The following is a 14,056-nucleotide window of genomic DNA, read 5'->3' on the forward strand; positions in this document are numbered from 1 at the left end:
GAGCTCAATCCCGGGACCCTGAGATCATGACCTGAGCTGAAGGCAGAGGCTTAACCCACTGAGCCACCCCCCCCATTAAGGTTCATTTTAAAAATCCATAGAAATTTAGTGGCAGTTAGTGGTCTACTTTGAATTAACATTATTTAGCCTCTTAAACATTTGATTATTTTGTACGAATAAGGTGGACACTTTAAAAGCCCAAATACTTGTTCTTATAACTATCTCTGCATATATTAAATTGTCTCTATTCAACCACTTATATTCTCTTCCCGTGTAGTCGGGATTTCATTCTTTATCGCTATCCCGGAAAGCCTCCAACTTACGTCACAGATAATGGCTATGAAGACAAGGTAAGAAGATGAGTGAATGTTTACTAAAATAAAAGAAATAGATGCTGCTGGCTTATCAAAATAGTGAGAAATGATCCTTTGTTACCAAATTAATGGGGAAAAAAGCATAGTCTAAATGCCAAGCTTCTCTACTGCCAGCCTTTTCCTCTCCATTCTCTGTTAGCCATCCTCTGAACAGACCTGATCTTACCACTCCTGAGATCGGTTAAACCTCCCCCCCAAAAAAAGCCCACCCAAACCCTAATTGGCTTCTTGTTGACTAGAAGGTAAGGTTCAAACTCAGAAGTTAGGCATTTAGTGTCCCCTAAGGGGTCCCAAACTCTCTTTTCATCTTCACTGTCCTACAACTTGTATACCATGATTTCAGATAGTCCAATAAGTATAACTTTTTTTTCTTTTCCTTTAAAATAAGTTTATAAAAAGTTATAAAAAGTATAGCTTTTTTTTTCTTTTCTTTTCCTTTGTATCTCAAATGTTAATTCCTTTGAAACTTTCCTAACTCCCTCTGGAGTTATTTCCTCTGTGTTCCTCTAGCATCACCCAAGTAATTACAGTATTTATCACACTGTATTTGTTTTCATGTCTGTTCTCATTATTCTGAAAGTTTCTTGAGTGCAGGACAGTGTGCTATTACTGGCTAGTAAGGTACTTGGAAAATAATAGGAGGTTGTTTTGTTGGGTGAGCACTCTTGGCAGTTAAATAGATTGTTCTTCAGCATATAATTTTTCTTCCAAAAAGTTTTTAAGAAAAGCCTTTTATCCCAATTATTTGATTAGTGAGTATAGACTATACAGTAATTGCATTTTGCAAGTCTTGTTTCACACCATGGACCATAATTGAGGCAACGTTTTGATGATAGTAGGACAAGACTAGACACTGGGAGAACTGTTAGGATATTAAAGTAATCTAGACAAAAGACCTGAACCAGGCAAGTGGCATTAGGAATAGAGTAGAATGCAAGAGATAACTTAGAAAATAAGTATAAATTGGGGCACCTTGTTTTATTAGTGGTACTACCGTCTAATTTGTTTGGCAACATTAAGCTCTTGTAGTGTACCAGGCAGCTCACTGGGCTTTGGGGACTCCAAAATGAAAACAATATACCTGTTCTCTAAGGGCCTCACGGACTGTGAAGGCAGACATGCAAATAGTTAATTTTACAGTGAAGTGATAAGTGTTAAAATAGAAGTATGTATGAAGAGCATAGAAGAAAAAGTCCTTTGCTCTGCTTCAGAGAGTTCAGAAAGTTTCATGGTGGTAGAGGTATTTAAATGGAATATCAAACAATGGATCCAACAAGTATGGAGGGCAGTCTATTCAGAGGACTTCTGCAAAGACATGGAAGCAGCAGATGCTTTCGGACTCCAGTAGTTGGGTGGGGGCGAGGCCAATGGTGTGAAGATAGGCTAGAGTTACATAATGAGCAGTCCATTCCAAGAATTTAGCTTTTTGGAATAGTTTTAGTTTTCTCCCCAATATTTTGTTATAAAGATTTAACAAAATACAGAAAAGCTAAAAAAATTTTATAATGAGCATTCTAATTCCCACCTTTTTAGTATCCTTATTTTTTTCACTTTTCTATCCATTCATCAGTCCATCTTAATTTTTGGTGTATTTTGGAGTAAATTTCAGACATTCTGTATAATTGCTCCTAAACACTCATTCAAAGTTTTTAAGCAAGGGTGTGACATAATCAAAATTCTTTGAAGAAGGAGGAGTGGTAGCTTTTGTTATTTTAGCAATTGTATACAGCATTGCCAGAGAGGAGATCTAGACATTTAGATCTTTACCAGGACTCTAAGCCTGCACTTCAGTTTTTTTCCCTGACATTTTATTCTGTGAAAATTTTCATACAGAGAAAAATTAAAAGACTTGTATAGTGAACATCCATAATCCCTAACACCTAGTTCCTACAATTATATAGCTCCATTTTTAAGTGAGTCCTGTATATTTTACAGAGATATTATTTGAGCTAACTAAGGGGAAAACCTTACCCATTGGGAACCATAAGAATACAAATTAGAGTGTTTGCAGCCATGAGAATATCATGTATAATTCTAATCTGTACATGCACACAAATACAATACCGGTAGTTGGGCATTTGCATGCACAGGATAGTGTATACATGTATGATTTGCAAGTGTATAAAGTATGTTTGTTTATCTTGAAATTTAATTATGAAAAAGCCATTTGGCAGCAGGGTACTTGTGTGACACCTTGCTTTCTCTAAAACTTGGTTACTGTATCTCAGTTCAGGCTTCTAAGGATTTATATCTGAATTATTTGAGTTTTCAAAAATGACTTCATTAAAAGCAGTAAATATTATTGACTTTGCATTTTACATAGTCATTCAGTATCAAAGTGAATACCATTGGAAGGTAGCCATCCATCTTCACTTAGCCTCTTTATCTAGAAAGAATAGATGTACTTCTATTAAAAACAAAACTTAAAGGTAGAATAAAAAGCCCCCATTTTTACTTTTCATTCTCCTGTGCTTCAAAATAACTATTAAGTTTGAGCGGGTATCCTGTATCATTCTCTTTGCATTTATTTTTTTTAATGTAGATGGGCTCATACTAAATATATTGTTCCTTGTTCTTTTCACCTATCCTCATCAGTACTACAGATCTACCTCATTTTTTCCGTAGGTTAATGCCATACATCCCACCTACCTACCTATAAGTATATATCAGAGAACTATTATTTTATGTTGAGATACCACCAGGAACATAAAAGCCATCATGTCTCGTTTTACCTCTTACACTCAAAGTGGAACTTCTCGCCACATGAATAAATTACATCATTATCTCTGGGGTTTTTTTCCTCCTTGTTTATTCAGTTCTGGTTAGCTGGATTCCTTTACTCCTTAACAACTGTCTCCAGTTATTAACCTTTCTTAGTTGGAGTTTCAAGTTTTTCTAGTCTGAGGTACAAAGGGCTTCTCTGCTCAAAATCTTGTTTACTGTTCTTTCGGATTAATAAACTCTTAAAGGCAAATAACCCTTGGGGCATGTGAAACTTCATAACCTAAACTCTAGTGTGTGTTACTTTAGCTTGACGCTTGCCCTCAGTACTCTGAAATGAATTATACTGATGGATTTGGAATTGTGATTTCCAAAAAAAGTCTGGGGAAGAATAACAGACCCGGGATAGAGAACTTTATTATTAGAAGGAGTTAGCCCAGAGTAGGTAGGAAGGCAGCAAACAGGGTGCTTGTAGTTTTCTGCCGAAGAAGCTTGCTGGCAACATCATCCCATAGAACACAGAGAATCATCTTTGGTACCTTAGGCTCCTGGTACCAGAGGTAGCTTCAAAATAAAATAGATTTAGTCACTAGGTATTAATCCTTTACACAAGATGAATTTTTGAACAAAAATTTTAAAAGGTTTGGGTGATATTCAAACATATTTTATTATATAGAGCTTGGAAGCATTTTTACTAAAATACTTTGGTTAGTTAGCATGGCTTTGGATTATTGTTTGGGAAAACTAGAGATTAAAGATCAAAGAAATTAACTCATTTTGTAGCCATCTCAGTGCCTTAATTCATTAAGGAAGTTTCTCTAGCAGTATTGCTCCTACATGGTGTATTCATATATTGCTACTTGGTACGGGGGATAACATTTTGAGTAAATTAAGTCTCTCCCCCTATAGTCTGAGTTTAGAATATTTGGGTATTTGACCTAATTTCTCCAGTCGTTTTTTGAAGTTAAGCTGGTCTTTTGACTTGATTTACTCAGTTTGTAAAAGTTCCCATTTTTTGTTAATTTATAGATCAGTATTTGGTATATTAGTAGGAATATGGTTTAGGCTCACAGTGTTGCCTTTGTAGTGATTTTAATCTTGGCATTTAAAAGTCAGTTTTAAGAAAATCCGTTTGAGTTCTAGCTTGCACTTATCTGTATTTAAATTTTAAAGATCACTTTGCCTCAGCTCTATTGAGATACAATTGATGCATTATGTTAAGTGAAATGAGTGAGAGACAAGTAATGTATGATAACACTTAATCTGTGGAATCTAAAAACATGTTTTTAAAAACAGTTAATCAGTTTCTGGTTAGCAATTTAATTACGAGTATTTCATGGTTGTAAGATGTAACATTTACTTAATTCTGTGTTTTTCTTTTCTTCAGATTCTACTCTGCTATTCAAGTAATGGTCATTATGATTCAGTATACTCAAAACAATTTCAGTCAAGTGCAGCTGTTTGTCAGGGTATGTGAAGGCTTTGTAAATGCTTAGCTGTATTTCAGATGATTTTTTGTTTTTCTGCCCATCTATAAATTGAGGGACCCACCATAAACGGCTCTTTTAAGACTTTGTTGGCACCTATTGAAATTGTATACTGGTTTATGGCTATTTTCACATTGTTTTAAAGAGATATTACTTTGACAATTAGAATTTTGGCTGTTTTTTTCCTTTAGCTGTATTGTATGAAATTCTCTATAAAGATGTGTTTGTTGTGGATGAAGAAGAGTTGAAGACTGCAGTTGAATTGTTTCGAAGTGGTTCCAAAAAGAACAGAAACAATGCTCTGACTGGCAGTGAAGATGTCAGTATTGACTACAAGAGTTCAACTCAGGATAGGTAATACAGGGAAAGGGGGTGTGTCAACTACATGACCATGTTTTTTTTTAATTTTTTTTAAATCATTTTTTAAAATTTATTTTCAACATAACAGTATTCATTGTTTTTGTACCACACCCAGTGTTTGTTTCTGTGCGTCACCATTTGAAAGTAGAAGGGGCTTGACAAGCTTATGACTTAAACACTACACACACGTATGTATCTAGATAAACATTTTTTGATGGGGGAAGAGAAACTTTATTAAGAAGACATGTTGTATTTTGAGATGTTCAGGCTTTGGAGGTTTGATCCAAGTCAGAATCAGTTCTTTTAATTGCTGGAAGTGATTTTAGAACTACCTAACCCCATGATTCTCAAACTTCAGTTCTATACAGAGGTATACTTCATAGTGCTTATTAGAAAGGCAGATTCTTAGGCTAACTTTCACAAAATTTGAGGTCACAGTGGGGCTTAGGAATCTGCTTTAAAAAAAAAAACAAGTACACCCCAAGTGTTCTGATATAGGTAGGCTGTGGACCATACTTAAAGAAAAAACTGGTTCTAAACCAGTACCATCATTTTTGTGGTAACTGAGGTTCACAGTGGTTACTTGACACACACACATCGAACTAATAGAAAAGAATCTCTCAGGTTAAGGGAAGTTTTAGGAGTTTTCAAAGTGTCTGCCTTTGGTACTCACTAGGAAGGTAGTTTGTGGCCTCTGAGGAAATTGCTGTTAACAGATTTGGTCAAAAATTTTGTGTTAGAGATAATAAAGTAGGTGTTGTCTTATATTTCTTCTTGATTCCTACTTCTGTCTAGGAAATTCAGATAGGCTTGGTGCCAGTCAGGTGTCACCTTGTCTTTTTTGGTCTTGCTTGCAATTTTATTCCTTGGATGTTTGTGGCTTGCACTTTTTTTGGTAGAGGAGAGGTTTTTAAAACTTACTTGGGAATGCAGGGGTAGAAGTTGCTTCATTCTTCACTGATGACTTGTTCTAAGGATTTTAGGCTTTATGGAAACTATAGTAGTAAAAAGGTGAGATGTATTAGTTACTGAATTGCTGTGTGATTGTGTTACCATAGATTTTGCAATTTAATGCAGTTATCTCACAATTGTATGGGTTAGGAATCTGGGCATAGTTTAGTTGGGTCTTCTGCTTCGGGTCTCAACAGAACTTCAGTGAGGTTGTTGGCCAGGATTGATTTCGTATTTTGAGTTTTGACTGAAGAAGGATCCATTTTTCTGCTCACATAGTTCTTGGCAGCAGCATTTAGTTCTTTCAGCTATAGAACTGAGAATTTATTATTATTATTATATTTTTTTGTGGCTGTCAGCCATAGGTAACTAACCCTCAGCTCCTTGCCGCATGGGCTTAGCGAACATGATAGTTTGCTTCCTTATAGTCAGCAAGAGAGAGGCCAGCAGTACAGGCACTACATTATTAGGCTCTATAATAACATATAGCCTATCTATTGGTTAGAAGCAAACTTGAGTTAGGGGAATCATACATTGATGTGCACTCCAGGAGGTAAGAATCATAAGGATCATCTTAAGAGATGGAGGTATGAAATATCGGAGATAATCTGCTAAGTATATTGTAGCACATACTTAGAAAAAGGAAGCATAAATGTAACTGTTGGGGTAAAAAAGTATTTGCCTCATTTTTAGACCTGAGCTACTTGACCGCTAGGTGGTGATATAGTCATTAGACTTAAAAACTGCATTTATATAAAGATCTTTTTAAAAAATCTTTTCAATTAGGACTGAAGAGCTGGGTGCCTGCTGCAACGTTGAAAATATCCCAGAGGGGTACAATCAAGGAACAGAAGAAGCAAAGGTTTGAGATTTTCTAGGGCAAAGAATTTTCATAATCTTGGCTTGTAGCATCATAACTTAAATTAAGGTCAGGTGGTCCATTCTAGTTGTATGGTGTGAGGGTGGAGTTCAGGTTTGCCTTTGTGGAAGTTTTAATTTGAAAATGTAAAACAGGTGCTTAATGTTCTCTGAATTTTTATTCTTAATGTAATTGTATAGATTATTTGCGAGCAAACGCTGAACACTTTAGAATTTTCAGAAACTTCTGTTTTTCAGGTTAAAGTCAAGTAAAATTACAAATCCAGTAGATACTTAGTTTGTAATCAGTCTTCTGATGCTAAGGTTTCTATTTGCCATTAAAGAATATGCTTGTCCTATTCTATTCAAAGAAAATGGGTAATAATCCTGGTTAGAAAAACAAGAAAAATGTTTACTATCTTTATAGGCCTAAAATCAAGCAGACCTTTAGGTTGAGGCTTGCTAAATAAATACTATTACAGTACTTTCTATGTATGCCTCAGTTGCTGGTAATTTGGGAAGAGTAACAGTATTGGACATGGTGAAATTCTAGGAAAGCAGAAGAACAAGGTAATTTCTTTGGAAGTTGTAATAGATTCTGACCAAAATGAAAGGAAATTTTCAGATTTTTGCAGATGATTTTAAGGTATAGAAACACTTGCAGCTCTGTATTGTATATCAAGATGAGATTTATTGAATAGCCTGATTGAATCTTTAATCTGTCTGTGTTGCACTGATTTATATGAGCTGTATCCTGAGTTGCTGGCTGCTTTAGACAATATTTCCCTTCCTCCATCTAAAACCTTTTAGATTATTTGCATATTGCTTCTTTAATCTCTTGATTTTTAAGATACACGATAAAACTTAACGGCACTTAGTTTTTTAATTAAAAAGGAGGCATATGTATGTAGTTCAAAAAAGAACTTTCTTTTTTCATAGAAGAAACACTAAAGCTAAGGATGGTGAATTTGTAGCATGATTATTTTTGTTTTAGTCTCCAGAAGGCCCATCAAAGATGCTCTTTCCCTATAAGGTGCTCAAAGCCCTGGATCCAGAAATCTATCGTAATGTAGAATTTGATGTTTGGTTGGACAGCAGAAAAGGTAATGAAATACCGACAGTGTACTTTGACAGATCCAGGGGAAAATTTTGCATATTGCTTCTGATGAGATGTTCTTAATGTACTATTATAAAAAAAAAAAAAGTTGCCTGGTACTTTTTAGCTTACTTGACACATTATTTTATTTTTTTAACAGATTTTATTTATTTGAGAGAGAGAACATGAGCGGGGTGGGGGCAGGGATAAAGGGAGACAGAGAAGCAGGCTCCCTGCTGAGCAGGGAAGGGAGCCATATTCCGGGTTGGATCTCAGGACCCTGAAATCATGACCTGAGCCAAAGGCAGCTGCTTAACTGAGCCATCTAGGCACCCCATATATCCTCATGATTTTAAATCCAAAAGAGGAAACAAATAGGTTTAGAAGTGGGAAGCGATCTTTCAGAATCTGAAGTTTATCCATGACTTTCAGTTTTGCAAAGACTGTGTGGAAATAACTTTTAGGTAACTTTAAGAGTACCTGAAACTTGTAACTGCAAATAATCTTAAATTTAAAATGTTAAGACTCTCCTCATTGATAAATGAATAGGTCAGGTGTCTGCAAACTATGGCCCACAGACTAAATCTAGCCTGCTATCTGTTTTTGTATGAACCTGTGAGCTAAAAATGGTTTTATATTTTTAAATGGCAGAAAAAAATGTAGAACAGTGTATTGTGACACATGAAAATTATATGAAATTCAAATTTACTGTCCATAAATAGATATATGGCACAGTTGAGTAGTTGTGACAGGGTCCATATGGCCCACAAAGGTTGAAATACTTACTGTCTTGCTCTTTACAGAGAAAGTTTGCCAACTTTTGAAATAGGTAATTGTTATCTCCTTCTAAGAGAAGTTGATGAAATTAGCCCTTAAAGCTCTCTTTTCAAGGTAGCCTTTAATTTTTCATATTCAACTTCTTGAACCTTGGTGCACTTAGGTATAGTTAACAATCTAACAATCTATAAAGAGGTTAAGACCCTGTGGAATACAATAAGTTGTTAAAAATAACAGGTTGCTTTGAAGTAGCTGTGTAGTGTTTTTTTTTCTTTTTTCTTTTTAATTGAGGTGTATTACTTAAAATTGTATTTTACTGGTGTTTGACCAACTAAGATTATAGCCTCCTAGTTTCCACCTGTCTCTGTTTTATAGCAGAGAACTATTTTGGGTAGGTCTCCTTAAATTGACTACAGAAATGTCCTTATCAAGTGTAAGAGAATGACCCTTTAGGAACCCCCCTGCCTCCAATTTTACGTTATAGTAGTGGCATTTTCAAAAACACTGGTAAAAGTAAATTAGAAAACTAAATGATGTAAAATGGGAAAGGAACCAGTTCGGATGAGCTTGAATCTTCATTTTCTTTTAATAGAACTTCAAAAGTCTGATTACATGGAGTATGCTGGGAGACATTACTATCTGGGAGACAAGTGTCAGGTTAGTTTGTCTTTTAAAAACTCAGTAATTTGTTTTCCAAGGTTGTGGTTTTAGTCATTAATATAAGTTTAATAAAGCTCATTTACATAATGCTAAAAAATTTTAATGTTTGTTTTAAATTTTAATTACAAACCTCTGTGAGAAGATGTAAGGGTCTTTAAAAAAAAGATGTAAAGATCTTCTAGTATGTGCCACCTCCCTTAAATCAGACTGGGTGTCAGTGTTGATTATCAACCACTTTAATAAGTAGATACTAAATTCCTGTTGGGGAGAAGTTGTATTTTTGTTTGGTAAAAGACATATCTGCCAATAGATTCAAGATTAGATGTATTTTTACTGTCTCCTACCTTCTTTCAGGTTCGCTTGGAATCAGGTGGAAGATACTACAATGCTCATATTCAGGAAGTTGGAAATGAGAATAATTCTGTAACAGTCTTCATTGAAGAATTGGCAGAAAAGTAAGAATACGATAGTTTGTTAAATTACTAAAATCTTCGGCTCTTGATGCCTTTTTGTAGTATTAAATTGAGAATTACCAGGATGCTAGGAAGAAATCCAGTTACATCTGGTACCAGCTTAAGATGACTTACCTTAAATTAAAAGCACATGCTGAAGTATGAAATCTCAATACACCCATACATGAAAAGTTTTCAAATCCCTAGGCCCTAGCCAACTTACTAGAGATATTAAATACAACAGAATTCTCGTATAAAACTGTTCATACTAATTGGAAAGCTAGCTTGCTAACTGAGCCTCTGCCTATACCAAGATAAACTAATCTAGTCATTCTCAAACTTTAACATCCCCCAGAATTATCTGGAGAGCTTATTAAAACAGATTGATGAGTTCTATCCCCAGAGTTTCTGATTTCAGTATGTCTGTGGTAGGACCCAAGAATTTGAACTTCTGACAAGTTTCGAGGTGATACTGATGCTGTTGGTCCACTTGAAGAACCATTAAACTTTGTTATGCTGCCCTTATAACCAAAAAAATCTCAGTAGCTTAAAACAATAAAGTTCTTTTTTGCTCCTCTAGCATTTCATAGTGCATAAACAAAGGGGAGACCCAGGCCAACAAAGGCTTTATCTAGACACAGTCTTCCATGATCAGAGGGAAGAAATGAACATGACTAACCATTTGCTGGTTCTTAAAGCATCTGCTTATGTTTCATTGGCCAAAGTGCGTTACATAGCTGAGCCTGAATTCAATGGGGTGGGAAAATATAATCCTCTTCTAAGGAAAGGCAATAAATATTTGTAGACTAGTCTGTCACAGTATTTCCTTTGGAACATGGTATGTGCTACAAGTGGCTTTGAAATTGTTAAAACTACTCTTAGGTTTTCTTGAATAGCTAGTGTCAACAAGTTTAAGTAGAATACACTTGAAAATGAAGCGGGATGGGTGAGGGTATGTATATCCAGTGAGAATTAAGTCTGTGTTGCAGTGGCTTTATGGTGGTATCTTTAACTTAAAGGCACATGGTTCCGCTGGCTAACTTAAAACCAGTTACTCAAGTCACACCTGTTCCTGCCTGGAATGCTATGCCCAGTCGGAAAGGAAGAGGTTACCAGAAAATTTCCGGGGGCTATGTCCCAGAAATGGGTTTGTATGCTGAAGGTTTTTATTATATCCTTCTTCTTGTACTTACATTATATCTTTAAAAAGAAAAAAAAAGACAACATAGATAAATCTTGTTCTCAGTTAGAGTTTCTCAACTTAGGCATTACTGACATTTTGGGATGGATAGTAACTTTGTTGTGGGGAGCTGTCCTGTGCATTTTGTGCATTGTAGGTTGATTAGCATCCCTGGCCTCTATTCACTAATTGCTGGTAGCATCCTTCCCTCAGTTGCAACAACCAGAAATGTCTCTAGACATTGCCAAAGGTGCCTCAAGGTGAGGGGGGTAGATTTTAGACTCTAAAACTGCAAGCAAAAAGATTTCTCAAAGAACTAGGAATACACCTCACAGAAGCAGCCAGTGACATCATTAGGCATAATTTCTTAGAAAATAAGTAATGTAGGTGACTAAATGACTATGTTTTGATGATCAGAGTTCCCTGTATTAAAGATAGTGCTGATATGTCCATTGATATGGAAATTACCTGCTGGTTTTGCCCTTCCAAATGGAAGATCTAGTAGTACATCTTTAAATACAGAAATTCCCTCCCTGTATTTATTTGGTTTGTTCTCTTAAAAAAAAAAAAAAAGATCTGGGCATTTGGGGGAGGGGAGGACTGAATCTTTTGCCTTGGTTATGAAGCTTATTTGGCTACTTCTTTGTTTCTCTGGAAGCTGTGTCAGAGATGGACATGAAACAACGGAAGAAGATGTTCAAAAAAGTTAGAGGAAAAGAGGTTTATATGACTATGGCTTACAGCAGGGGAGACACCCTCCTCCCACCCAGGCTTCAGCACAGTATGCATTATGGGCATGACCCTCCAATGCACTACCCACAGACAGCTGGCAGTATTATGTCTAATGAACATTTTCATCCTCAGCATGCATCTCAGAGACAAGGTCGGGGATATGGGATGCCCAGGTAAGGCTTAACTGACTTTCAAGATAATGTACATCTCTGTTAGTGAATAATTCCTAGAGAGAATTACAGTACAATTTAGAAATATCTTAGCAGGTTAGCTCCCTTTTGTAATGTCTGCATAGAGTATGGAACTAATGTATACTTAAATTTTTGTCAAATGAATTTATTGGGAGATTTGTATTCTCACTGTCTAAGGAAATATGGAATGGTTGAAGACATGCAGACATGCTAGGGCTATCAAGTTGAGTTCCATGTATATGGTTCTGTATCCATAAATAATGGATAGGCCTAATGCCAGTAGTGAGGAGAGCATAGCTCTTTCTATTAGGACATTTTAAAAAAGGTGTGTTAATTCTATTTAAGTGTAAGGATTGATGACTTAAGCACTAGTGAATAAAGAGTTTTGTTTTCCTTTCCCTTCATTCTTAGGGATTCATCTCGCTTTATAAACAGGCATAACATGGAGGGCCCTAAAGTTGGTTTTTACCCTGGCCCAGGTAAAAGATGTTGCCAGAGCTATGATAACTTCTCTTACAGATCTCGGTAAGTGAATTTTGAATGTTGAAAATCAGAAAATGGGTGAATTTGGCTTTACTGCTGAACAACAAATACATGGATTAAGTTTTTTAAAGGTGTCAGCATTGGGGCACCTGGGTAGCTCAGTGGGTTAAGCCTCTGCCTTCGGCTCAGGTCATGATCTCAGGGTCTTGGGATCAAGCCCTGCATCAGGCTCTCTGCTCAGGGAGCCTGCTTCCCCCTCTCTGTCTGCCTGCCTCTCTGCCTACTTGTGATCTCTATGTCAAATAAATAACATCTTTAAAAAAAAAAGTGTTAACATTGAGATGTTTGAACTGTTACTTAGAAATTAGAAATAAGTTACCACCAAATTTTATCATTTTCCCCTTTTCTCTGAACTACTTGATACTTAAGTTCCTTCCGACGTAGTCACCGCCAGATGCATTGTATGAATAAGGAGTGCCAGTATAGCTTTGCCCCAGAGAGTGGACAGATGCCCAGGGGCTTGGAAGAAACCATTACCTTTTATGAAGTTGAAGAAGGGGATGAAACTGCTTATCCACCTTTACCTGTAAGTAGGTAAAATTCTATTCAAAAGCTGTTTGCTTTCTCTTTTTCTTTAAAGGCAGTGTGAATAAATTTTAGCTTTTTGACAAACCACCAAATCAAGCACTTCTGGAAGACATGAATTTTTATCTTAGGAGCTTTTAACGATGGAAGAGGAGAACTTTTTTAAAGCTATTTCTAGAGAAAAGGGGTAGAGGTTGACCAATAATCTTGCCTTACATAGTATGGACTAATATTTTCTGTTCATCATTTTCTCACGTTTTTTGATTCTAAATTACATTAAGATATATTTACAGCTTTTTTTTCCTGAACTGCATGTATATGTGTGTGTGTTTGGTACAGAATCATGGAGGGCCCTCTACAATGGTTCCTGCTGCTTCGAGATACTGTGTTGCAAGGCGAGGACATAGCTCGGGCAAACAGACTTTGAATTCAGAGGAGGGCAGTGGCCAGACTGACAGTGGTGAGTCAGTTACAGTTAAATGTTTCTTTAAAAGGTGATTCTTGTGGGATTAGTACATCAGGGCTATGAAGTAGGATTTAAAGTTTTGGTTTGAGGGGGTCTAATAGTGTTCTGGTAGCTCATTTTGAATGAGTTATCAGTTCTTGTTTCAGAGCTTGCTAGGTGTTTGAGGATACTTCTTCAAGATGTTTGAAGTTTCTCAGAAGGACGACTTCTATTTCTATAGGCCACCACATTGTCACAGCTTACTTCCTGCTCTTCTAGTGAGTTTTGATTTGTTGAGATTTTAGTATGGAAAATACCTATTCCTTATTATTGTTATGGTGAGGACCGTTTGTTTATGGAACTACTTTGGACTTTTCTGTGACTAGCTGCTATTTTATGAGACTGCTATGAAATAATTTTGTTGTCCAAAGAAGTCTACCTGACTTAGGACATTACTCTTTATTTTATCCGATTGGTCATCCACTGGACTAAATAACTATATTATAATTTAATATTCTGCATCCCTCTAAGGAGTCCTTGTTTATATATGAGGAAATTATATATGAGGAATCCTTGTTCATATATGAGGAAATTGAGGTTCAAAGGGCAAATGACAGGGTCGAAGTCATACCCTTTGGTAAGTGGCAGAGATTTAACTTTTTTGTAACAACTTTGTTTAGATATAATCCACATAATGGTATAAT

General features: G+C 36.0%; 1 protein-coding gene across 1 annotated transcript in view; it reads left to right on the top strand.

Annotated features, from left to right (window-relative positions):
* The window catches only part of ALG13 (ALG13 UDP-N-acetylglucosaminyltransferase subunit), a 66,784-nt gene that overhangs the window by 27,843 nt on the left and 24,885 nt on the right, over positions 1-14,056 (top strand). Inside the window, 12 exon segments of the mRNA XM_032837062.1 lie at positions 278-350; positions 4,483-4,564; positions 4,774-4,936; positions 6,680-6,755; positions 7,746-7,854; positions 9,217-9,281; positions 9,639-9,739; positions 10,756-10,883; positions 11,575-11,821; positions 12,251-12,364; positions 12,752-12,908; positions 13,247-13,367. Coding sequence (XP_032692953.1) covers positions 278-350; positions 4,483-4,564; positions 4,774-4,936; positions 6,680-6,755; positions 7,746-7,854; positions 9,217-9,281; positions 9,639-9,739; positions 10,756-10,883; positions 11,575-11,821; positions 12,251-12,364; positions 12,752-12,908; positions 13,247-13,367 — 1,436 coding nt within the window.

This window comes from Lontra canadensis, unplaced genomic scaffold (genome assembly GCF_010015895.1).
Source record: "Lontra canadensis isolate GAN:19392208 unplaced genomic scaffold, GSC_riverotter_1.0 scaffold96, whole genome shotgun sequence".
Classification (NCBI taxonomy): domain Eukaryota; kingdom Metazoa; phylum Chordata; class Mammalia; order Carnivora; family Mustelidae; genus Lontra; species Lontra canadensis.